The sequence below is a fragment of the Theobroma cacao genome, chromosome 7 (genome assembly GCF_000208745.1).
Source record: "Theobroma cacao cultivar B97-61/B2 chromosome 7, Criollo_cocoa_genome_V2, whole genome shotgun sequence".
NCBI classification, from domain to species: Eukaryota; Viridiplantae; Streptophyta; class Magnoliopsida; order Malvales; family Malvaceae; genus Theobroma; species Theobroma cacao.
The window spans coordinates 17,273,166-17,298,763 of NC_030856.1; the positions used below are offsets into that span (position 1 = coordinate 17,273,166).

The window sequence follows — 25,598 nt, forward strand, 5'->3', positions numbered from 1 at the left end:
TTTGCCACTTCCATGATGAAGTCCATTGTAAAACCCCATGTCCTGAAATGGTAGCTAATATGACTTTAAGGACAAGATTAAGACCAATTAAGGTCAATTAAGGAGTTTAAGAGTGAAGAAAGAGGAAAGGAATAGTTTGGAATAAAATATTGCACGTGTAATAAAATAATATTTTATTAAGGTTATAGTTATGGTGTGAAAAGGAGTGATGGAGCTAAACTAGGACAAATTAAAATGTTTTGGAACCCCGAAAGCCAAACGGAAAATTTTAGAATTAAATAATATTTTATTGATAAAATATTATTAAAATAATATTTAAATATTTCTATCGTGAGTGATGGACAAACTCACATAATTTATGCGTTGAACCCAAGTGTGGGAGTTATAATACAATTTTGTTGATTTGATGAATAAAATATTATTTTATTCATTCTAGACTATTATTTTAATATGTGAAATTTTAGTGATATAGGTATTAGTAAAAGTATTTGTGAGTTTGAAAGAATGGAGACATGGAAAATTAATTGAGCAAATAAGGGTATGTGGAATAATGAAATGTACATGTGAAGTTACTATTCATGCAAATTATTGCATGCAAAAAGGAGAAGGTTAGTGGGGAACATGTGGGATCCCACCATGTAAAGGAAAAAGAAGAATAAGAATAAATCTTATTGCATGTAATAAGATTGGTATATTGGGTGGCCAAATGAAGAAAGAAAAAAGTGGGGTGCATGTGTCTTGAATAGTTTAAAGAATGATCAAATAAAATATAAAGTAAAGGTTGTGCATGAAATGTGACTGGATGACAAGGTGGTGGGTGAAATAAAGAATGAAGAGGGAAAGGATGAGGTAGTCAAGGTGGCAGATAGAATGAGTGAATAGAGGTGGATATTGGACCAATGAAAAAAGGAGAAAATTAGTGCATGAAAGATGAGTGGGTGACAAATTGGTCCAATGAAAGATACAAAATAAAAGAAGAAAAAAAGTGAGGAAAGGCTTGGGAAACTCGTGCCTTTGAAAGGAAAAAGAGAGAACGGATCGACCTTGAGAGCACCACCCAAGAGGAAAGCAAAGAGAAAGATGAGACAAGAGAGGAAAAAAGCTAGGAGAAGGTTCAATCTTGGAAAAGTTAAAGAAAATCGAGAGGTTTTCTTCCATCCACCATTGTTGAAGCTTAAAGAAAAAGCAGTGGTTCGACTTAGTGATTCAAGGGTAAGGAAGGTAAAAGCTATCATTTTGCTTGAATGCATGCCTTGTGAACCGATTTTGATGTTAGATTATGATTATGGTATCAACGATCTTTAAGGATTCAAAGAACCTAGTGCATGCATGTGGGTTAATCTTAGAAGTATGGTGGTTTAAAGCAAGACAAATGATGAATAAGTGTTTTTAACCTTGAGATCATAAGTGGAAAGGAAAAATGAAATGTGAATTGATTATTTGTGCTTGCGGCAACAATGGTGACTAAGGATGTGAGGAGTTATTGAGTTGCATGTGGAATCCAAGGTAAAATCGAAAAGTAAGCATGCAATGTGGGTATGCTATGTTTTAATGAATTTGGTTAGTTGAATGTTTATGGATTGCATGTTAGATTATTGTGAATAACAAGGATGAATAATGTGAATTTTTGTTAAAGATCCAATGGTTAAGGCACTGCCTATATATGTGCAAAATTGAATATATACACGAAGTAGAGATATTGGGAGGGGCAGGCTATAGTGAGGAATTCTTGAAAATAAAGAGAACTAAGAATATGGTAAATAGAGCAGCAGATATGAGTCAAATTGTGATGATGTTTACTAAATATATTAAGTTTAATTTGCTGCTAGGAAGTGTATGAGTGAGGAAAGACTGTTGTGGTGGTGCACTAGAAGAGGTGATGGATGACCGACAAGCAAAAATTAGCTAGAGATGCACCCAAATTAGTGACAAAGTAGCATCCTGCCGTTGTGAGGTGAGTTAGGGGTGTATATTTCAAAAGTTTCGTAAATTATAAAATGATATACGTATAATAAGCGTTGCTATTTTTCTTTAAATGCAGTTGTGGATAGCTTCAGTTGTTAGCTCTGATAAGTGATTTCTAAATTGATTTGCAACTGGATTGTACTCACTATTGTGGATAGCATATGCTGGTAGAATGCTAGGCACTTGTGAATGCCATGGTTTTAGAAATGTTTTGCATATATATAAGCTATATATGTAAAGGGTTTTAGAAATCAGGAAACAAGCTCATTACTTTGAGTTATGTTCAAATGTGCCTTACTTGTTTTTGGGATGTGCATTCATGAAAATCTTTATGTTCACCATGCTTTGATTTAATATTTAAACTTCATGCAAAGGTTTTACATCATGAATTCCTACAAATAGATTTATAACATTGCCGTGATTTGTTTCGAAATGGATTTAAAATAAGCTTTTGAAAACCCAATTTGGTTATAAATGGTTTTGTCAAACTGAAAGATTCAAGAGTAGGTTGAATGTCACATCAGGATAGTGTGACCCTTGTGCACAAGTGAGCTTTATCTAGAAAACCTTTCGATCACTGAAGAGCCGTTAGACGTGGCTAGACCACGGGTTGATATACATGGCTAGGCCACGAGTTGATATACGTGGTTGCAACCACATGATTTCTTCAATGTCGACCAACATCGTCGAGAATGCCATAGTTGTGGGAATCCAGTGGAGGAGGGCTTCTCGGATGTTATTACATGGAAGTGGTTCCACGGGTTGATTACCTACTTGAGAGTGATATCTCTTTACGTTTTCAAATATGTATTCTTTTGCATGGTGAGAAATACCGATTTTTCCACAGCTCCCTTATTTATATGATGGTTTTGTGTTTAATACCTCGAGTATGAGTTCGTTTATATGCTTGTGTACAAGCATTAACATTGTTTGATTTTACGAGAGCGTGCACGTTTATATTAGTTCAATATTGAGTAAAGGACATTTATGATTTCAATGATAGAAATCTTTTAAATGTACTAGTTTAACTATTACTTGAAATGGTTACTTTACATCACAATTCTTTGGTATTTATGTAAGGCACAAAGGTTACATTTGATTTTAAATGGTTTACATATTCATATATTTTTAATATTCAAATTTTCTATCCCTGGCTTGTTTCCTATCTACACACTACTCACGGAGTCAATGATCACTGAATCTATGAGACTCACCGTTTTATCTTTCTTTTTTTACAAATAAGTGATCAGATTATGTGTACTGCCTAGGCCCATTTTGACTTGTTGCGACGTAAGTAATGGCATCTCTTAGATTTCCACTCCAAGTCGCTCCGCTGCATAAAGGTCATGTTTGTGTAGAATGGTCGGTTGTATTAAAATTAGTTTATCAGAATTTTATCACCGAACAACCTTGATGTCATGTAATGGATTCTAAGTGTGATTTTTGAATGTGTTTTGAAATTTGCTAGATTTTGGATATTGATATCTAATTATTAATTTTAATTAAAGTTTCTTATTTCGTTTAAGTAAACAATCATATTTATATAAGATGGCAATTAATAGTCATCACAAAGAGGAACGTTATAAGGAAATCTGACTCGTTTAATATATGCGTTAAAATGTTCGATTATGTTAACAAGAATCTCACCTAAGGCTTGTTTGGGATTTGGCGAGTTCTTTCGCAAGTCTTGGACACCGGTAAAGATCTGGAAAAGGATCGTTATATCTATACTCAGGCTCTCTCATGGGTGACTAGTTATGGGTCGTGGCTTGAGTAATCCTACCACCTTTTTCTACTTTATCTTATCTTGGTGGCATGTAAGACAAGTGTGTACATAGCTTTCTATATCCTTTCTCATGTGCAGCCAATAATAACTCTCCTCTACCAATGCCAAAGTGTAGTGCATCCTAAAGTGTCCATCCTAATTGAATCATGGCACTCCTTGAGGATCCCTTTGAGCAATCCCCCATCTTACGACACATATAACCTTGACCTTAGTTTAAAAAAGACCATCTTTGAAATGTCTCATACTTTGATATGGTGATAAATAAAGTTGGTCAGATGCGAATTAAAGCATATTAAGGAACTTTGGGAACCAAAGAGACAAGATAAAATTTTTAGAATCAAATAATATTTTATTAATGAAATAATATTAAAATATTAATATTTAGCCGAATGTCGAAATAAGTCATGAAGAAGGATCATATGGTTGATCCAAGTGGGGGAGAAGATGTCAAGCCTAACTCTGTAAAATATTTGTCATGATATAGATGTGATGGATAGCATGTTTGCATGATAGGAGAGTCCCGAAAAATTTACAAAAGTCGGTATTGTACCTAGAGGTACAATAAAGTTGATTTAAGCCTCGAACTAGATCAAATAGAGAATTTAAGATGAAATTAAGAATTTTAAAGTCCCATAATGGTTTAATATGGTGATTTGGAGTTCGAAGATCAATTTGGAGTCAAACCGAAAATTTCACTATCTAGGGGTAAAATGATAATTTTACCACTTGATGACAAAATGGGAATTTTTTTAAAGATTTTGACCATATTTGACTTATTGGAGTATGATTTGAGGTTGAGAAGTGAAAAATGGTGATCCCCCTATTGTTTGAAATATAGGGGTAAAATGGTAATTTTGTAGCCTCAAGGGCAAAATTGTAATTTTTCACCACCAGAACACTTGTCCAGCACATGGATTTTACCCAATTTTATCATGGATAATTAAAGGAATTTATATGGTGGAGAGAGAAAGCTTAATAGTTAAGAAATAAAAATGGACCAATGAAATGGTGACACATGACATATTTATAACCATTAAATATTTAGCTTTAAAATTAACACAAAATCAGCCCATTTCTTATTCATATGGCCGGCCAAAGAAGAACAAAGGAGGAAAGGGAAAAAAAAACAAGAACCCTAAGTGGGAAAATTGAAGAAAAAGTGTGAGATTTCAAGGGATTAAGCTAATAAAGGTAAAATTTATTGATTTTGACTTGTGATTTACACTACCCATGCTTTCTTTTTCATTTTCCATGGTTAGATTTCATGTTTTCATAGTGAATTCATGGCTGGTTGGAATGGGTATGGAGAGAGAATGAAGTTGGATTGATTTGATTCTAAGTTATGTTAGGGTTTTTAGTTAGTTTATCATGTCTAAAAACAAACCAACAAGAAAAATTCATTTTCTCCCATTACCCATCATTGGCCGAATTTTCTAGGGAGGATATTGTGGCTGAAATTGATGATATTTTATGATATTTTGGTGATATTTGATGTTTGGTGAGGCTTGAAATTAAATGGAAAATTTTGGTGTGAAAATCTGAATTTTTGCTTAACGTATAGACATGTGTGATTATTGACCCGGGACTAATAAATTGAATGTCATTCACAGTCACTGAGGTAATTTAGGTATAATTGGAGTGTAGAAAGTGAGAAAAATTGATTTAGAGTTAAATTGGAGATTTTACCCGATTAGGCCGAGTATAGTGTGACTTAGGTCGAATATCACATTTAAGTGATTAATCAAACATTTTTCATCCCATCGCATTCATTCATTTAAATTTAGAGAGCCTGAAATAGTTTATGATAAATTGACACAATTTATTAAAATTCGTGTCACGTATGATGTACAGGTGGTGAGCCCTTTAACAAGGGTAAAGAGATTGTGCCCGAAGATCGAGAATAGAAGGATATCGAACTCCTAGTACTGTGAGTAACTTTATTATCATTTTAATATCTAAGTATGTTTTAATTCGGTTTTAGTGAAATTTTATGAAAATGAGTTAAATGGCAAATTTTAGGTTTTATAAACAAAAATGAGTTTAAATAAAAAGATTTTATAAATTGTTTTGGAAATTGAATGATGATTTTGAAAATAGAGTAATCGGAGACCACTGATATGTTGTAAATTTAAGATTGAATTGATGGCTTATGTTATTGTGTTGGCATGACTGGCTAGGCTGTGTTTTATGAATTGTATGAATTGTTTTATTTAACCCTTGTTGGCTAGGTAGTAATATATTAGTCCTGTCATGCTGTCAAAATTTTATTGTATGGTGAGTTTAGCTTACTGTAGTAGGTGGGTTTTCGTGGACTAGTCTATTAGAGGGGCACGGTAAACCCCATTATATTTTACCTCGGTTGGAGAGACGAGTAGGGTAACTCCTGAGGTATGATTTTAGAGTTCACTTCACGTCAAACCACCACGTGAAGGTGAGCTCAGCCAACGCCAAGGAACGACTATATTTTGAAAATGAAAACATGTTTTATGCGTACATGACTTTCTAATAGCCTTGGCGGTCTCAGTTGAGATAGCCCTCGGCCAAGGTATCACTGATAATTGAGTATGATAATAATTTTTGGCATGAGCCAAGCTTTTTAAGAAATTCATAAGCCATACTGATTACTTGATTTAAATAAATTGATTTCATTTGGTTGAAATAAGTTGAAAAATGATAAATTATAGTTTGATGAAATAAGTTGAAAAATGATAAATGTTTTAATGTTTTAATACTCGCCTTTAGATATTTTAAATGTTATTTGTTTACTCACTAGGATTTTATAATCTCACCACCCTCATTTTCACCCATTTCAGGCATCAGGATAGTCAGTAAATAGCTCATTTCATCGAGGACTACAATTGGATTGGCATCCTCAAAATATGTAGGTTCAATTCTTTTGACACTTTTAGTCGTTCGTGGGCCCACGAGTCACTGCAAATTTAATTTTATACTTTGGTTATCTATATTACAATATATATGAATTTATTTTGCTTTTTCGCTGTAAAAAATTATTTACGTAGTGTTCTAAAAATATTATTTTATGAAAAAAAATATATATTTTATTCTATATCTTTATTATATTCAAATAGTTATAATTTCATTTTAAATGAAAGTTTGAAATGTTTAAATTTATTTTTGATTATGAATTATGTGTTTTATACTTGCATACTACATTTTTAACCTGTTTCAAAACTTTTGAGGAAAAATAACCAAAATGCCTCTGTGAGACAGAAATCATTTTTTTTATTGATTATAGTTGGAAATAACTTAAATTCTTTTAGAACATGATATTTGGTAACGGTTACTCACCGGGGAAAAGAGAAACTAATATTAAAGCCTTGCAGGATTCCAATTGACAAATTGGGTAATGAATGTCGATCGAGACAAAGCGACGATTATCACGAGCTCGATGGGAGTTCTGGGTTGTGACAATTATATTGGTATCAGAGCTTTTGGTTTTAAAGATTAGACTTTTTAGTTTTAAAGTTATTTAAAAACTACAGTGTTAGTGTGGCTCGAGTTAAGTTAAGTTATGTCACGACCCAGAACTGCCCTCGAGCCCGTGACAACAGTCTCGGTGCCCCGATGGGCACTCATCTCTCAAAATGCCAACTAGAACCCCGCAAGGCTTAATATCAGTTTCTCATTTCCCCCGGTGAGTAACCATTGTCAAATTTTATGTTCTAAAGGGTTTTGAGCTATTTCCAACTTAAAACTGATAAAATAAAAAATTTTGTCTCACAAGGGCATTTTGGTCAATTTCCATTGAAAATTTCGAAACCAGTTAAAAATGTAGTAAAGAAGTACCAATCGCATAATTCACAATTAAAAATATGTTTAGCCATCTAAAACCTTTATTTAAAATGAAATTATAATTATTTGAATATAATAAGAAGGTAAAACAAAATATTCAATAAAATATTTTACTTTCTTATAAACAGTAATTTTGGAGTTATGCGTAAATACTTTTTGTAACGTAAAAACAAAATAAATTCATTCATACTGTAACGCAATAAACTAGAGTATTTAAATTAATTTAAATTTACAGTATCAATTAGGCCCACGAATGACTAGAAGTGAGGAAAACGGTGAACCTACAATTTAGAGGATGCAAGTCCAATGGAAGCCCTCGAAGGAATCAACTATCTACAGTCTACTCTGATCCTGAAATGGGTGGAAAGGAGGGTGGTGAGATTATAAAATCCCAGTGAGTAAACAAACACCATTTAAATCAGCTAAAACCGAGTAAAAGGAGACAATTAAAATATCCAATCATATTATGTATTTCCCAATTTGAAAATTCATCCCAACCCATGCAAACGGTTGCATTTCATTTAATTTCTCATTAAGGCTTATGATTTCCATAAACATTTGGCTCATGCCATCAAATAGTACTCGGTGACATGTTGATCAGAGGCGTACACTCGAGCCTGCCAAGGCTGTTAAAATTTTTATATATACGTAAAACATATTTTTAGTTTGAGAAAACATAGCCGTTCCTTGGCGTTGGCTGAGTTCCCCTTCACGTGGTGGCTTGGCGTGAAGTGAACCCTAAGCTTTACCCCAAGAGATACCCTATGCGCCTCTCCATTCGAGGTAAAAATATAATGGGGTTTACTGTGCCCCTCTAAAAGGCTGGTCCACTGAAATCTCCTACTACAGTGATTAATTAATATATAATCCACCAATCGATAAAATTCATTCTAGCATGACATGGCAATTATTATAATTCACAGCCTTTCAAGGCTAAATACACATTTCATATATTTCAACACAAATACCAATTCAGCCATTCATGCAAATACTGTCATAAGCCATTAGATTCAAATCATAAATTTAATTCATAACAAGTGGTCTCTAATTACTCTATTTTTCAAAATCTCCATTCAATTTTAAAGCAATTTATAAAATCTTTTCATGTAGACACATTTTGTTTGTAAAACTCAAGATTTACCATTTAAACTCATTTTCATAAAATTTCACCGAAACTGATTAAAAACATACTTTAGATAATTAAAATGATGGTAAGGTTACTCACCTCATAATAGTGGGATTTCTACGTCGCTATTGATTCATATACAAGTATAATTATACTTAATTGCCCGTCACCTACTTTGTTCAACACGCTTTCCTAGCAACCATTTAAATTCAATACATTTAGTGAATTAATTCTATTTTTTTCTCTCTCATTCTATCATAAATCCACTCACCTAATTCATATCTTAATATATTTTTACTATAATTAATTGCATCCTTCGTTCACGTAATTCTTTAGATTATTAATACCGGTAACTTATTTATGGTATTAAGTGCCTATTTCAACCTTCTAAGCAACTTACTTTTACTTCATATCACCAACTAACTAATGCATAATTAAATAAAATAAACTAGCCTCCATATAGTCCAATTTCAAAATAAATCATGGTGAAGAGTAAAGAAATTTTACCCAATTAAACTAGGTTGGCCCAAATCTCCACCTTCCTTTTCTTTTGGATTTTTCTTCCTTTGTTGTTTTTAGACTCTTCTTCATGGACTTCTCCCATTTCTTTTTAATTGGACCATGTCCATTTTTATTGCTTGTTGGGCCATGCCCATTTTCCTTGTTAGTTTATTTTCCTGTCTTTTCTTTTCTTTTCTTTCTTTCTTTCTCTCCCACCGTCCAGCAGCCTTGTTGTCTTCCTTTTTCTTCTCTTCACATGTATAAACCGTCCCACTCTCTTCCTCTCTTTCCCTCTCACCACCGGTCACCCTTTCTTGCCTTTCAACTTTTAATTTTTTCAACAGCTAAAGCTGCTTATTTTTGCTTCAAAATCAGTAGCTATGCTGCTCTGTTTTTTTCTTAAAATTTCAGCAGCTACGCTGTACCTTTCGCTCCAAAAATTTGCAGCCAAAACAACCATAATTAACCATCAAAACAGAACCTCAAAACTTTCAATTTTCTGCTGCAAAATTCTGCACTTTTTGGCCTCCAAAACCAGCAAAAAAATGGTACTTTCTAGCCTCCAAAACTAGCAAAAAAATGGCTCTTTTCAGCCTCCAAAATCAGCCCTTAAATGGCTCTCTTTTCCTTCTTGAATGGTAGCAAAAACAGCCCCTCAACTCAACTCTCTTTTCCTTTTGTTTTCCTTTCTCATGCACGGTTTTCTTTTTGTTTTTCTTTCTCTCGGTTCTTTCTTCTTCCTTTGCTCTTTTATTTCTCATTTACTCTCCCTCAATCGACCTCTCTTTTCTTCTTGGTCTTCTTCACTTAGTTTGGTCAATTACACATTTATATATTTTATTTCTCTCTTGAATGTTCCACAACATTCTAACCGGCCACATCAAAATTTTTCTTTTCTTCCTTCACTTGTTGCTTCACATGGCCGGACCCCCCCCTTCCAATTCACCAAGAGTCTCTGACCATTTTATTGACCACATGGGCGGCTGCCCATGTTGGTCCTCTAACATGTATATATATATTTTTTATACTATTATTATTTTACTCTATGTTCATTTTATTTTTCTCCTTAATTTCACTACATATCCTTTAATCTTTATTTTTCAATTTTGATCCTTTTAATACATCTAAAAATTCCAATTTTCATCTAACTTCCTTTCTCGATGCGTGTACCACCGAAATATACAAATTGCACCTCAACGCGATATTACCACAATATTTAAATATTTATTTATCCGCGTTGGTTCGACTTAACAAAACACGCATATTTCACTTTTGTCGCTCATTTCTACAAAAAATCACTTGTATTTCTTCTCCCTCACTTGGATCAACCATATGATCCTTTTTCACGACTGATTTCGACATTCGATTAAATATTAATATTTTAATATTATTTAAATAATAAAATATTATTTTATTCTAAAAATTTTATCTTCTCTCCTTAGTACCCAAAATACCTTATTATGCCTCACTTGACTTTCGAATCACCTTTTATCTCACAAATTCTCCTCTGATAAAATTATTATTATTTTCTTGTTATTTTTTTGCGCTCGAATCATATTATCCGAAACTACTCCTTTCATCTTCTATCACGTTTAAACATTATAATTGGCCTCAATTAGCATTCGATACGCTCTATTTATCACCATATCAAAGTATGGGGTATTTCAAGTTAGGTTTGATAGAATAGAATACGTGCATCTGCACATAGAATTTGGAGCTATTTAGACTCGATCTATTTCTTCTTATAGATCTTATAGGAGCATAAGTCATAGACAGGGAGTTATATGAACTCTTGTTCCCAGTAATCCACTTCTTTGTTAATGTCATGCAAAGGTCATAAGTAAAATCGTCGTCCGGGTTTAAGATGCCACCCATGACACGAGCCAGTGTTGGAGGGATCTTAAAATAAATGCTCCTAATGAAAGATTAATGAAATGATATATCGCTTCGATTAAGGATGGAGAAATTTGGAGTTGGACTAATAGGCCATGATAATTTATTCATTTGGTGGAGTTATAATTGAACTCATGGTTGTCAATTGGAAAAAGATTTGGGGACTATGGATTATAATGGGGTTAATATAAAAGAGCACGTGTGATAATGGTAATAAGGGGCGCACTTTGATTAGAATGAATAGTGATGGTTGTAATTCACTTGGAGTGTATAAATTAAGTAGTGAGGTAAGAGTAAACCCATACTTATGTGCGTGAAGATAAGAACACTATGTTAATTGAGCTTGTTATGCCCATATAAAAGTGGTGTTGGGATTTTGAAATATTTTATATGTGAAAATGTGTTGAATAGGTACAGTAGCTTAGAGGGAACTGATGTTGATTTTAATTAAGCGATTGTGAGATTTCAAGAATTAATTGGACCTATTATATTTCATGGATATAAGCACGTGAATTAACTCAAGATTGAGTATCAATGATTACTATAATTGATGTGTGGTCATGAAGTAAGAAGTTAGTAAACAAATCTGCTCTAAGGATGAGTTTGAACTTTACTATGCATAGCAGAGGGAGCCAAAGGATTAAAGGATTAGATGTAGAATTGGCAGCTTGAGGTTAAATGACTTGGAAATGTCGAATCTAGTCTAAGTGCCATATAAAGTTCTATAATTGAGACTGATTACAAATTACTTGAAAGATCAATTTAAAAGTTTATTCGATTCAAAGTGTGGCCTATGATACGAATGATCAGTCTTGAAGGTGATTTCCCCAAAGTAAAGAATTTAGAAAATGTTGATGTTTGGATATACTTTAAGAGAGAGAACTTCTGCATCCTAAGTTTTAAACAACTTTGATCTTATGATCGCAAAGGCAAGGTGAAATAACTAAGTAAATTATTCACTTAATAGTTGTGATTGGTTATTGATGAATAAAGTCAAGATCTTAACATTTAGTGGTGTACAATTTGATAATTATGTATTTAAGAGTTATTTGGAGACAATTCCTTCATCAAATGTGCGCTAAATGCTATGGTAAAGGCATATCAATGTTAATATGGAAATGTATCCAGGAATGATCTTAACATATCACCAAAGGAGAATTAAACATGTTGAAATTAATGTTCTAATAGTGTGCATATGATAGAAAGCTAGTTTGTAAGTTGTAGTTTTCATGATTATGAAATATATAAAAGATTATCAATATATGGACATACACTTGGAGTTGTAATTTACAAGTTTGGAGTATTTAAGATATGATTAAATGGAATTAGCATTAGTTAAATTACGTAAGTCTTCTAATTCAATTCTGTGGAGTATGCATGATAGTAGAATGGAGGAACATAGTGCCGTGATACTATATGGTGAAATTACTATACAATATGGAAAGAGTATTCTAAAGTGGGATTTATTGATTGTTGACAAGTGTTGTAGGATGAGATGAATTTGAAAATATTGACTTTACCTATTATTTGTGATGAGCACAAGAGGATATAAATGGTTATGGAACTCATGATATATGTCTAGAAGGGAAACCCACTGCTTGAGAATGATTGATGTGTTGACTTTGAATGCAGACAAATAGCTTCGATGAGGAAATACTCAATAAGAGTTTTGCTACGGATTTTATGGAAGCTAGCATTAAGTTATGTGGCTGTAAAGAGGAGGCCCTAAATTAGAAGTGAAATTCGTATTGACATTGAAAAGTACTTAGAAGAACCTTATTTCAAGTCTTACAGTTTTAAGTACAAACTGTAGATTGGTCTAGGGCGAATGATATCACATTAGTATGGAAGAATAGAACAAAAGATGAATGAAGATAATTTGGATAATGAAGCTTGATAATGAAAATTTCCTAAGGTAGTATGGAAATTAGAATTTGAAAATGCATAAGGCATGCATGATTAGAAACAATCTAATTTTTTAAGTGACATTTAGTAAGTGAGATGTGATTAATGACATTGTGATGTGAGGACATAGCATGATAAAACTCAAGCATATGGTTGGAAATGATATAAATGATATGAAGTTATATGCAAGTATAATAAGAAGGTTGACATGCACTATAAGAATTATTATATTAAAACTAGGATTGGGATGCAAATGAATAAAAGGGAATGTAGTCCAAGGCATGTGAACACATGGATCCCTATACATAACGAGAGATGTTGACATTTGAAAATGCATGTACACATGTATATATGAAATTGATAATTTGACTAACTAAAGTGAATAATTGTTCTCAGTAATTGGGAGATTTTGAAATAATGTCCAGAGGAGGTCAGTGAGCTAAAGTGTTATCGGGCATGCAATAAACGATTAAAGTTATGAGTGACTTTGAAGGTAAACCTTGGATTGTTTAAGTTCTTAATGGAACTCTATTAAAAGAAAGGTATGGACTAGAATAAGATGAATGAATCAAGGTTGAGAAATTTGGCATGGAGCAAATTAATAAAATGATGATTAGGTATACATAAGTAAGTATGATATGTGATCAAAATCAGTATAATTGAGATGAAGTTATGGTTTAAATTTAATAAGGGTGATAAAGGTATGCTTGGTGACTCGATATAAGAAATCATGATTGTGAAAGGTACTGCTGATCTGGCTTTAAAGGATGATAATTGCCATAAATAAAGCATTTAATTAAACTGAAGGTGAACGAGGTAAATAAATTGAATGTCCCTAGAGAAGGAGATTGATAACGCAACATCGACGTGAATTCGAAGACAAATTCTATTTAACTGGGGGAGATTGAAATGTCCCATACTTTGATATGGTGATAAATAAAGTTTGTCGGATGCGAATTGAGGCATAATAAGGAACTTTGGGAACCAAAGAGATAAGAGAAAATTTTTAGAATCAAATGATATTTTATTAATGAAATAATATTAAAATATTAATATTTAGCTGGATGTCGAAATCAGTCATGAAGAAGGATCATATGGTTGATCGAAGTGGAGAAGATGTCAAGCCTGACTTTGTAAAATATTTGTCATGACATACATGTGATGGATAGCATGTTTGCATGCTAAGAGAGTCCCGAAAAATTTACAAAAATCGGTATTGTACCTATAGGTACAACAAAGTTGATTTAAGCCTTGAACTAGATCAAATAGAAACTTTAATATGAAATTAAGAATTTTAAAGTCCCAGAATGGTTTAATATGGTGATTTGGAGTTCGAGAATCAATTTGGAGTCAAATAGAAAATTTCACTATCCAAGGGTAAAATGGTAATTTTACCACTTGATGACAAAATGGGAATTTTTTTAAAGATTTTGACCATATTTGACTTCTTGGAGTATGATTTGAGGTTGAGAAGTGAAAAATGGTGATCTTGGTATTTTTCGAAATATAGGGGTAAAATGGTAATTTTGTAGCCCCAAGGGCAAAATTGTAATTTTCTACCACCAGAACACTTGTCTAGCACATGGATTTTACCCAATTTTATCATAGATAATTGAAGGAATTTATATAGTGGAGAGAGAAAGCTTAATAGTTAAGAAATAAAAATGGACCAATGAAATGGTGACACATGACATATTTATAACCATTAAATATTTAGCTTTAAAATTAACACAAAATCAGCCCATTTCTTATTCATATGGCCGGCCAAAGAAGAGCAAAGGAGGAAAGGAAAAAAAAACAAGAACCCTAGGTGGGAAAATTGAAGAAAAAGTGTGGGATTTAAAGGGATTAAGCTAATAAAGGTAAAATTTCTTGATTTTGACTTGTGATTTACACTACCCATGCTTTCTTTTTCATTTTCCATGGTTATTTTTCATATTTGCATGGTGAATTCATGGTTGGTTGGAATGGGTATGGAGAGAGAATGAAGTTGGATTGATTTGATTCTAAGTTATGTTAGTGTTTTTAGTTAGTTTATCATGTCTAGAAACAAACCAACAAGAAAAATTCATTTTCTCCCATTACCCATCATTGGCCGAATTTTCTAGGGAGGATATTGTGGCTGAAATTGATGATATTTTATGATATTTTGGTGATATTTGATGTTTGGTGAGGCTAGAAATTAAATGGGAAATTTTGGTGTGAAAATATGAATTTTTGCTTAGCGTATAGACATGTGTGATTATTGACTCGGGACTGATAAATTGAATCTCATTCATGGTCACTGAGGTAATTTAGGTATAATTAGAGTGTGGAAAGTGAGAAGAATTGATTTGGAGTTAAATTAGAGATTTTACCCGATTAGGCTGAGTATAGTGTGACTTTGGTCGAATATCACATTTAAGTGATTAATTAGACATTTTGCATCCCATTGCATGCATTCATTTAAATTTAGAGAGCCTGAAATAGTTTATAATAAATTGACACAATTTATTGAAATTCGTGTCACGTATGATGTATAGGTGGTGAGCCCTCTAACAAGGGTAAAGAGACTGTGCTTGAAGATCGGGAATAAGAGTATATCGAACTCCTAGTACTATGAGTAACCTTATCATCATTTTAATTATCTAAAGTATGTTTTAATTCGGTTTTGGTGAAATTTTATGAAAATGAGTTAAATGGCAAATTTTAGGTTTTATAAACAAAAATGAGTTTAAATAAAAAGATTTTATAAATTGTTTTGGAGACTGAATGATGATTTTGAAAATAGAGTAATTGGAGACCACTGATATGTTGTAAATTTAAGATTGAATTGATGGCTTATGTTATTGTGTTGGCATGACTGGCTGGGCTGTGTTTTATTTTACCCTTGCAGGCTGGGTAGTAATATATTAGCCTTGTCAAGCTATCAAAATTTTATTGTATGGTGGGTTTAGCTTACTGCAATAGGCGGGTTTCCGTGGACTAGCCTATTAAAGGGGCATGGTAAACCTCGTCATATTTTACCTCGATTGGAGAGGTGAGTAGGGTAACTCTCGAGGTATGATTTTACAGTTCACTTCAAGCCAAACCACCACATGAAGTTGAGCTCAGCCAACGCCAAGGAAAAGCTATATTTTCAAAATGAAAACATGTTTTATGCATACATGATTTTTTAATAGCCTTGGCGGACTCAGTTGAGATAGCCCTCGGCCAAGGTATCCCAGATAACTGAGTATGATAATAATTTTTTGCATGGGCCAAGCTTTTTAAGAAATTCATAAGCCATACTGATTACTTGATTTAAATAAATTGATTTCATTTGGTTGAAATAAGTTGAAAAATGATAAATTACAGTTTGATGAAATGTTTTAATAGTCTCCTTTTACTCGCCTTTAGATATTTTAAATGATATTTGTTTACTCACTAGGATTTTATAATCTCACCACCCTCCTTTCCAACCATTTTAGGCATCAGGATAGTCGGTAAATAGCTCATTTCATCGAGGACTACAATTGGATTAGCATCCTCAAAATATGTAGGTTCAATTCTTTTGACACTTTTAGTCGTTCGTGGGCCCATGTGTCACTGTAAATTTAATTTTATACATTGGTTATCTATATTATCATATATATGAATTTATTTTGCTTTTTCCTGTACAAAATTATTTACGCAGTGTTCTAAAAATATTGTTTTATGAAAAAAATTGAATATTTTATTCTATATCTTTATTATAATCAAATAGTTATAATTTCATTTTAAATGAAAGTTTTGGATGTTTAAATTTATTTTTGATTATGAATTATGTGTTTTCTACTTGCATACTACATTTTTAACGGATTTCGAGAATTTTGAGGAAAGATGACCAAAATGCTCCTGTGAAACAGAAATCATTTTTTTATTGATTTCAGTTGAAAATAGCTTAAATTCTTTTAGAACATGATATTTGGTAACGGTTGCTCACTGGGGAAAAGAAACTTATATTAAAGCCTTGCAGGGTTCCGGTTGACAATCTGGGTAACGAGTGTTGATCGGGACAACGTGGCTGTTGTCATGGGCTCGATGGGGAGTTCCAGGTTGTGACAATCTTGAACCCAAAAACCATCTAAGTTACATCCTATTCTCACTAGTATTACACATTGCCCCTTTGTGTCGAACACACAAATGCAATTTGCAAAAGGCACAATGTAACACCCTTAACTTTGATGAATGTTGTTTATGGTTATGCTAAGATGTTTAATGAAATAACATGTATTGAAGTGTACACGAAATATTGCAAATGTGCATATAATGTAAAAAAGCATGATTATGAATCTTTGTGCATTTGAATGATATGTTTGACGTATATGTTGTTGAATTAAGGTTTAAATACTAAGTTTTGATACTCTATCTAAGTCAATAAGAGTCAAAAAGCTTGAAGATAGAGTTAAAAGCCTGAAAGTGTTGAAATTTTAGGTTATGGTTATAATCTATCAGTTAATGTTTTACATCTATCGATAGATTCAAGTTAAGAGGCAATTTGAAATAAATTGAAGATCATCTGTCAATAGAACTAAAGACCATCTATCAATAGATTCACGTAACTATCGATAGATAGCCACTCGTAAACAATTTGAAGAAATTATGGCATAATCAATCGATAGATTTGTCAAATCTATCAATAGATAGAAATACGAGAATGATTTAAAGGTGTCTAGTGCACTAGCTATTAATAAACAAGCTTATTTATTGATTGATGAACGACAAAATGCTGAGAAATACAACAAATCTATCGATAGATGCATGTAAAATGACAAAAGTAAAAGGCATTCCATCCATTTGAAAGAAAAATGGAAAAAACTTTCTTCAATTGCCACTTGAAGCCTTAAGTTCTCCAAGAAATATTGGAGCTCATTCTAAGCATTAAGGAGCATAGAAAATGATCAAAGAGGTAAGATTAAGCTTTTTAGCCTTTTAGTTTATAAATTAAGCAATTATTAAATGAGAATTATGTATGGTTCCAGCGCAATTGATTTTCTTTTTGAGTTATTGGGTTTTTGGAGTTATGAAGAGTTGAAATCAACTATAAGGTAAGGTTCTAACTACCTAAAGCCTTAGAACTTAAAGAAAGTATGAATTATGAGTTGGTAGTTAGACTTAGAGTTTAGGTAAATTATCAAATGCTTTGAAACTAAGAGTTTAGCTCTTATATTCTTCATAGGGGAAAAACTAAGCTTCAAAGATTGTATTAAGCTGGAATCTAACAAGCTCTGGAAACCTTAATTGATTGGTGAGCTGTATTGGCAAATTTAGGTGTGTGGGGTTTATAGTTCATTGGGTAGATGCATGTAATGCATAACACGTGCTGCCATGGGATGTAATTGAATCATAGTTGATAAATTGAACTTATGTATATTGGATGAGACACTTTATGGTGATTGAGCTTGACTATGACTATGATTGATGGATTGCCTATTTGATGCACAAGCCTATTGCTTAGTGCCTTGGTTCGATAATGTAAATGTTATTATGCATGAATGATTACCACTAATTGTGACAACATTAGTATGTTGCTTTCATCTATGGAATATGCTATATTATTGGCCATGTAATGAGCTATTAGACAAGTTAAGGTCTGCATGATTTTCATTTGATGAGCATGTTATAGATGATGATATGGTCTAGTTAGAAGGTGTCACGATCCTGGTGACCTCGTTTACTATCAACGACTTCAGCACTGGGCATGTATCATTACCTCGCGAGGACCCTTCTCTTGTTGCCATCTTATTATTGGTTCATGATGCTTGGAAGCAAATTAATAAGTTATGAAATGAGCAAATGTGTGCTCCAATGGGTTTACTGAACTATTTTGTATATGTTTTAAAAATTTGCATATCTTGATATGATTGTATACTCATATTGGTTATTTCCTAGTCACTAAGTTAATGAGAACTCACCCTAATGTCTTGTGCCCATGTACATATAAATAGCTTTAAGAATTTCCATGTCGTAAAAGATTGGTTAACAACAATCGAGTTAGACATTTTTGGCAATTAGTAGGAACTTTGATCTAAGAGTCCACTCCACTGGTCATGACATATGTGTGGGTTGCTTATGTTGATGTCATTGTATTGCCCTTTTGTTTATAGTAACTATGAACTATTATGTACTTGCCTAGACCCAAAATGATAGCTAATGTATGGCTCTTGTTAATAATGCAAGGTTGTACTTTTGTTGAATTGAATGACTATGGTAGTTTGTTATGGACATATTTGAACTTGTGTTATTAAATGTGCCATTTGTGCCTTATGAATTAATGTTAATGTTTATTTACTTACCCATTTATGAGGCTTGCTCGAATCTCATTGGTTCTGCTTACTAGATTCATGCGTTGGTCATGGCCCTAGTGTTTTAGTCATGACACACAAGCAAAGCATTAATCCTATCAAGATATCCAATGCCAATGACACAATCATAATCATCCATATGGATTACCCTAATAGGCTGTTTAGCTCACCATGCAACCAATTGTACATCGATTATTGTTGAGCCATGGTTGAAATTTCCTTTGAATTCACCATTTTGATGAAATCAATCACTCAATTAGGCTTCAAGCCTAGTTTCTTGGCAGCATCCTCTACCATAAATAAGTCTAAAGCTCTCATGTCAATGAAAGCTTTGATAATTTGTCCAATAGCCATTATGTCAACAACCATGAGATCTATTTTTTGATTGAATTGTTTGGCCTCGATTATGTTAAACAACATGAATCCAAGCTTTATGGACTTTATGTCTTGCTCATCCTCCCCTTGAACCATGGCCACTAATTTGGCACTTTTTGGACAATCCCTCACCCATGTGAACTGTCACATTGGTCTCCTCCTTCTCTTGATAACTTCTTTTCCTTGCCATTACCTTCCTTATAGTGTCGATTTGGGTCACCCCCATTCTTACCTTTTTTCGTGGATTTGGAAGTGGAAGGCTTGTTGTCGAACTTGTGCAACTCAACCATCGATTTTGCCATGCTTATGGCCTCTGTGATGTTTTGCACACCTCGTCTTTGGAGTTCCAACTTGGCCCATGGCTTGAGCCCATCCATGAAAGTAAAGCGTGCTTCCCTTTCACCAAGACTGTTAACTTGTAACATAATTCAGAGCATTGCTTTACATATTCTCTTACCTAACCTTATTGGGTAAGCCTTTTAAGTTTGCCACAAGCCTCATCATCTATGTACTCAAGCTATAATTGCTATCGAAACTCTTTTCGAAACTCCACCTAAGTGTTAATGGTCACTCCCCCAAGTTTCTCATCACACTAACGTCTCCACTATTGCAAGGTGATGTCCTTCAAATACATGGTTGTAGAATTAATCCATAAAACATCCTCTATGATGCCCATGGCCTTGAAATAATGTTCCAAGCTCCAAAAGAAATTCTCCACCTCCTTGGCTTCTTTTTTACCTCAGAATTCCTTGGGCTTTGACACCTTCAATAAGTCCCCAATTGAGTAGTTGGCACACCACCTCTTGTGGTTTCCTTTAGTGTGGTGAGCTTCCCCTTAAGCCCCCATACCTCGTACCACAACAACTCAACCAACTCCTCTAGTGGTTCAACATCTCGACTAATTCATTGAGGGTTACTATAACTCTCCATGAAACTCATTGTCTCTAGACCCTAACTCTTTCGTGTTGGCCTTGAACTCCTCAAGTTTGTCCCTTATCTCTCCCACGACCACCTTTATTCTAGCTACTCAACCTTTAAGAATGGACATCATGACCCTAGATTTACCTCACTTGGCAGCACCTCTAGTCTCCTTTACCTCTTGGACAGGTGCAGACTATTCTTCTGTTGACACCATCTCTATTCCCTAAACCTTAGCTTTGATACCAACTATCATGTGCTAGAACTTAAGCCCAACCTTGTGCTGCCTTAAACTTTGAAAATAAAGTTTAAGTAAACCTTATAACTAACAAAAGCCAAAGCTAAAGAGAGGAAGAAAAGAGAAAGCTATTAAAAGAAATGGAATGCTTTGTTATTTTTCTAATATGTGTTATAAATGAGACTAAAAGGGTATTTATAGGTTGATGGCCCCTTTTTGTTAAATAAGATTAGGTTACAAGATAAGGATAAAATAAGAGATTTAAGATGAAGACATAATATTCAAATTAAATCCATATCGTAATTTAATCTAGTAAATCCACATCTAGACCTAGATATACATTAACAAATCCAAGAATTCAAATCAATTTAGATACTTTCAGGGTTGTATGGACATTTCTACCCTTATGACGCAAGCTAGGACTTTTGATTGGTCTATTGGGTTGTTTAGTCTATTGGTTTGATTGGGCTATTTGGCCTACCTATTGGACCTAGACAGCTTTGAACTCTTTGGTTGCAATATGTACATTTCAATTATTGACCAACCAAATCAAACTGCATTTAATAGATACAAGTCTCAGTTACCATTGAATTTGATGTGTCATATATTAATTTTATGCAACTAACAAACTATTGTTTTTAATGTAATTATCTATTATGGAAATCATATCCTTAATTAAAAATCATAATTTTTCTTTTCATTTTTAAAGTCTTTTTATAATAGTTGCTTGGCCTTATAATTAAGAGATATAACTTTATCTAACCTCTCATTTTCTTTTATTTCGGATGGCTTTTCCCTTTCTTGTTATGTTGTTTATAATTATTGATTGAACTATTTCAAATATCCATTTTTATTTATAATATTATATTACTTGTGGTACAAAACATTCATGTGCTATGCACACGATAAGAGAAAATTAATAAATGTGAAATGGAGATCATAACTAATATTTTGTCAGACTATTTATGTACCACAAGAGTCTGACCAGATACATCAATCATCCTTTATTGTCTGAAATTAACATTTATTGTCTGAAATCGCTAAATATATATTATCCCGAAGAAGCAAACTCATAAGGAACGGGAACTAAACACAAATCATCTCTTTTTCGCCATGTAGCAGCAAAAACTCCAGTCATATCTAGATCTTCAGGCTTCATTCCATTGGGAAGCTGCCAGTCAAAATGGTATAGCAATTTAGCAAGTGTAAGCTCGACATTGGCAATAGCAAAAGAGATCCCAGGACATATCCGCCTTCCAGCACCGAACGGAATATAATGAAAATCTGTTCCCTTATAGTTAAAAGAGCTATCATCAAATCTCTCTGGATGAAACTTCTCAGCTTCCATCCAATAATTTTCATCTCTTCCTATTGCCCATGCATTAACTATGATCCTGGTTTTGGCCTGTATGACCCATCCATTAACCTCGCAACTCTCTCGGCATTCTCTTGGAAGTAGCAAAGGAGCAGGAGGGTGAAATCTTAATGTCTCTTTGATAACTTGATTGAGATATTTCAAATCATGAAGGCCTGCTTCATCCACATCTCTTTTTCCAGCAAACACGCCTCTTACCTCCGCTTGTGCCTTTTTCATTATTCTAGGGTTTCTTGACATTTCCGACATTGCCCATTCTACAACTGTAGATGATGTGTCACCTCCCGCACCGAAAATATTCTGCAATGGAATTAGTAAGTTTAAATATTTTTTTATTTATTTGGACAAAGAGATGTGATACATACATTATTGAGTTAAATACTAGCTCAAAAAAAAAAAATCAAACTTGAGAAATGTGAACTTTTACCCAAAAAAATTTACCCTTATTACTTTGCTATTTTATTTCTAATAAATTTCATCATAGATTTAGGATTTACTTACATTATTCTAAGATAGAGTTGTAGTCTAATTGAATCATTATATTTTATTTTACTTATCAATATTCATTCCTTAGATAGTTTTTGAGATGTGAAATTTTTGTAAATATGTTAAAATAACTGTATATAATTTTTATATTTATATCTATTTTAGTATTTACTTGAATTACTTTCAAGAAAAAGTTCTGATTTAATTTCCAAATCAATTTTATTTCTTTGATTTATCAATCTTAATTTATTAGATAAAGATAGAATCAACTATATGAAAAACTTATAAATAAATACTATTAATTAAATTTAATCAAAACATAATACTATATTCATTTAGTTTGCGACTAATGACAAAAGTAGGGGAAAATTTGCAATCTCTCACTAGTTCTTTAGCTGAAAGCTATGAGCTTAACCCTAGTAGCAATAATTTGGGTAACTATCTCTTTGTAAAAAACTAAAGGTTAACATTAAATGATATTCTCTAGCATCTTTTAAATTTAAAATTTAGTAAATTTCCCATTCACCCCTATTTGATTTCGAGTTTCTTGCTTAGCATCTTTTGTGTTTTTTTAAATTTTATTTTGTATTTGTTATATTGTGATTTTGTTTTATTCTTATGGGTTGCATTTAATTCATCCAATAAAATTATAATAATAACTTCACATTCAAAATGTTTCTTTTTTTAAAAAACGAAATTTAATAGTATAGGCTCTCTCAAAATCGAACAGCATCAAAGGATGATAAATTTGAAAACGAAAATATAGGGTAAGCTTAAATCCGTAGTTTAATATTCAAGCTAAGCAATTTGTCAGTGAATTCTTTGGCTGCATATGATTAGTTGCTTACTAGCTCTTAAATACGTAGACATAATTCGTGGTGGTATATTGTGCTTGAGGATAAGCATGGTATATAAAACAATAATAAAACTAACCAGTATAATTGCTTTGACACTTGAGGTTGATAAGGGAACTTCAAGGCCTCCATGATCCTGAATATCCAGAAGGACTTGTACAAGATCACCAGCTCCTTCATCTTCAACTACCCTTGCTGTTGATTTTTTAACTCTATGTTCATGAATGATGTTCTCAAGAATCTCATCTACTTTCTTATGCAGTCTCTTGTTTTTAGGCCTCATTGCATTGATTAGATGGAGCAATTTGATTGAAGGATATAAATCAACAACACAGAGACCACTGAGCGAATCTGAAATGTCTGGGATAAGTTTCAGGAATTCTTCTTGGAATTTGCATTTGCCACCGAAGGCTGACCTTGAGACTATGCTGAGCGCTGAAGAATACAGCAAGTATTTCAGGTTAATTGCCTGTCCTGCTTTTGATGAGATGGTTCTAATTAAATTAGATATCTCTTCTTCCCTGATTGGTCTGAATGATTGAACTCTTTTCGTGCTTAACAGCTCCAACGCACAAATCTTACGTGTCTGTCTCAAGTATTGACCACGCGAAAACACGATGTCTTTACAGTTGTAAGTTATCAACTCTGCAGCATAGAGATAAGGCCTCTCGGAAAAAATGGAGTCGTGGGTTTTCATCACTTCTTTAGCACCTTCCGGTGAAGAAACGACAACAGTTGGTACTTCCCCAAGTTGCAGACGCATGACGGGGCCATACTTCTGAGCGAGTTGGGCAAGGCAGAGATGAGCTTGAGTGTCTTTAAAGAGATGCAAGTTTCCTATGAGAGGTAGTTGTGGTGGACCTGGTGGTAGCCTTGATGCAGGGCCATTGGCTGTGGGTTTCATCCATGTCCTCAAGGCCATGAATATGAAGTAGGTAAAGGTGAAAAGGAATAGAAAGTAGAGGAGATAGTTTTCCATGAGAGCAAAGGGGAGTCCTAAACCTAAGAGTCGCTGCTTTTGGGTGGGTTCATTTGTTTGATATATATAATAGGTTTGCTTTTAGTGGTCATTTCTTTGTATTTGATTTATTTGACTAGTTTTTTTACTACTTTCTTTTAACAATCTTAAACAATTTTTTTTTTTTTTTTTTTTAGAAGCAAAGTAATGGTTGCATTACTATACCGAAAGAAGGGAGAAGTAGATCCCTGTACAGAATCAGATTCGCTGCCTTACAAAAATTAGCAGGGAATCAGCAAAAGAAGGATTTCACAAAACACAAAATCACAGTATTCCTTGAGCACAGACATGTATAGATCTTAAAGTATTTTGTGACTCATGGAAAAACTACCCAGCTAGGTGCATTCCTCGTTCACTCTCTCTCTTTTCTTTTCACATTTTGGCAGAAGATTAAATAAACACGTGATAAAGGAAAAAGTTTGCTCTAAGACTATTCACATTTTGGTTTCCGTTCAAGACCAAGCTATGTGCATGCATGCCAAGTTGGGTACGGCTACGTCAATTGTGGCGAAGTTTGTTTCTCAGACTTTATTATCTTTACCTTTCAAACACTAAGCTAGATTTTTATTACTTTTGTCTTTATACCTAATCATTTTGACTTACTAATGATAATTGTGTCTCACCAAAACTAATGTTGTCTTGCTCCTCTTTCCATGCATATCCGAGTTTCTTTTCTTTTTGAAATTAAGTAAATTAAATTTTTATTTTCAAATTGAGTTACTTTTAATCATTTTCCTCTAAACAAGTATATAGATATACGGGGCCGGCCCTTGGGTAAAGCCACCCAAGCAAGGGCTTTAGGCCCCCAATTTAGAGAGGCCTCAAATTTGGAAAAGTTCTATAATTTTATAATATTATTAATTATATTAAAAATATATAAAAATTAAAAAATATATAAAAAAATTAATAATTAATAAAATTATCTATTTTCTCACTTTTTTAATTATGTGGTTAATAAATTTTAATTTTTTATCATTTCTTAATTTCTAGAATGTTATTAATTCTCAATTATTTCTCCTCTTATTTCCAATCAACTAACT

At 33.1% G+C, this 25,598-nt stretch overlaps 1 protein-coding gene and 1 long non-coding RNA gene across 2 annotated transcripts; one reads left to right on the top strand and one right to left on the bottom strand.

Moving 5' to 3' along the window:
- LOC108662883 lies at nt 4,900-6,728 on the top strand. Its single transcript, XR_001928739.1, has 3 exons — nt 4,900-4,942; nt 5,603-5,678; nt 6,565-6,728. It is a non-coding gene; the product is annotated as an uncharacterized LOC108662883 (long non-coding RNA).
- Nucleotides 21,758-24,519, bottom strand: LOC18594735 (cytochrome P450 71D9). The gene is made up of 2 exons (XM_007022363.2): nt 23,620-24,519; nt 21,758-22,500 (listed from the first exon to the last, which is right to left on the bottom strand). The coding sequence occupies exons 1-2, from the start codon at nt 24,517-24,519 to the stop codon at nt 21,877-21,879; spliced, it is 1,524 nt and encodes a 507-aa protein (XP_007022425.2). The 3' UTR covers nt 21,758-21,876.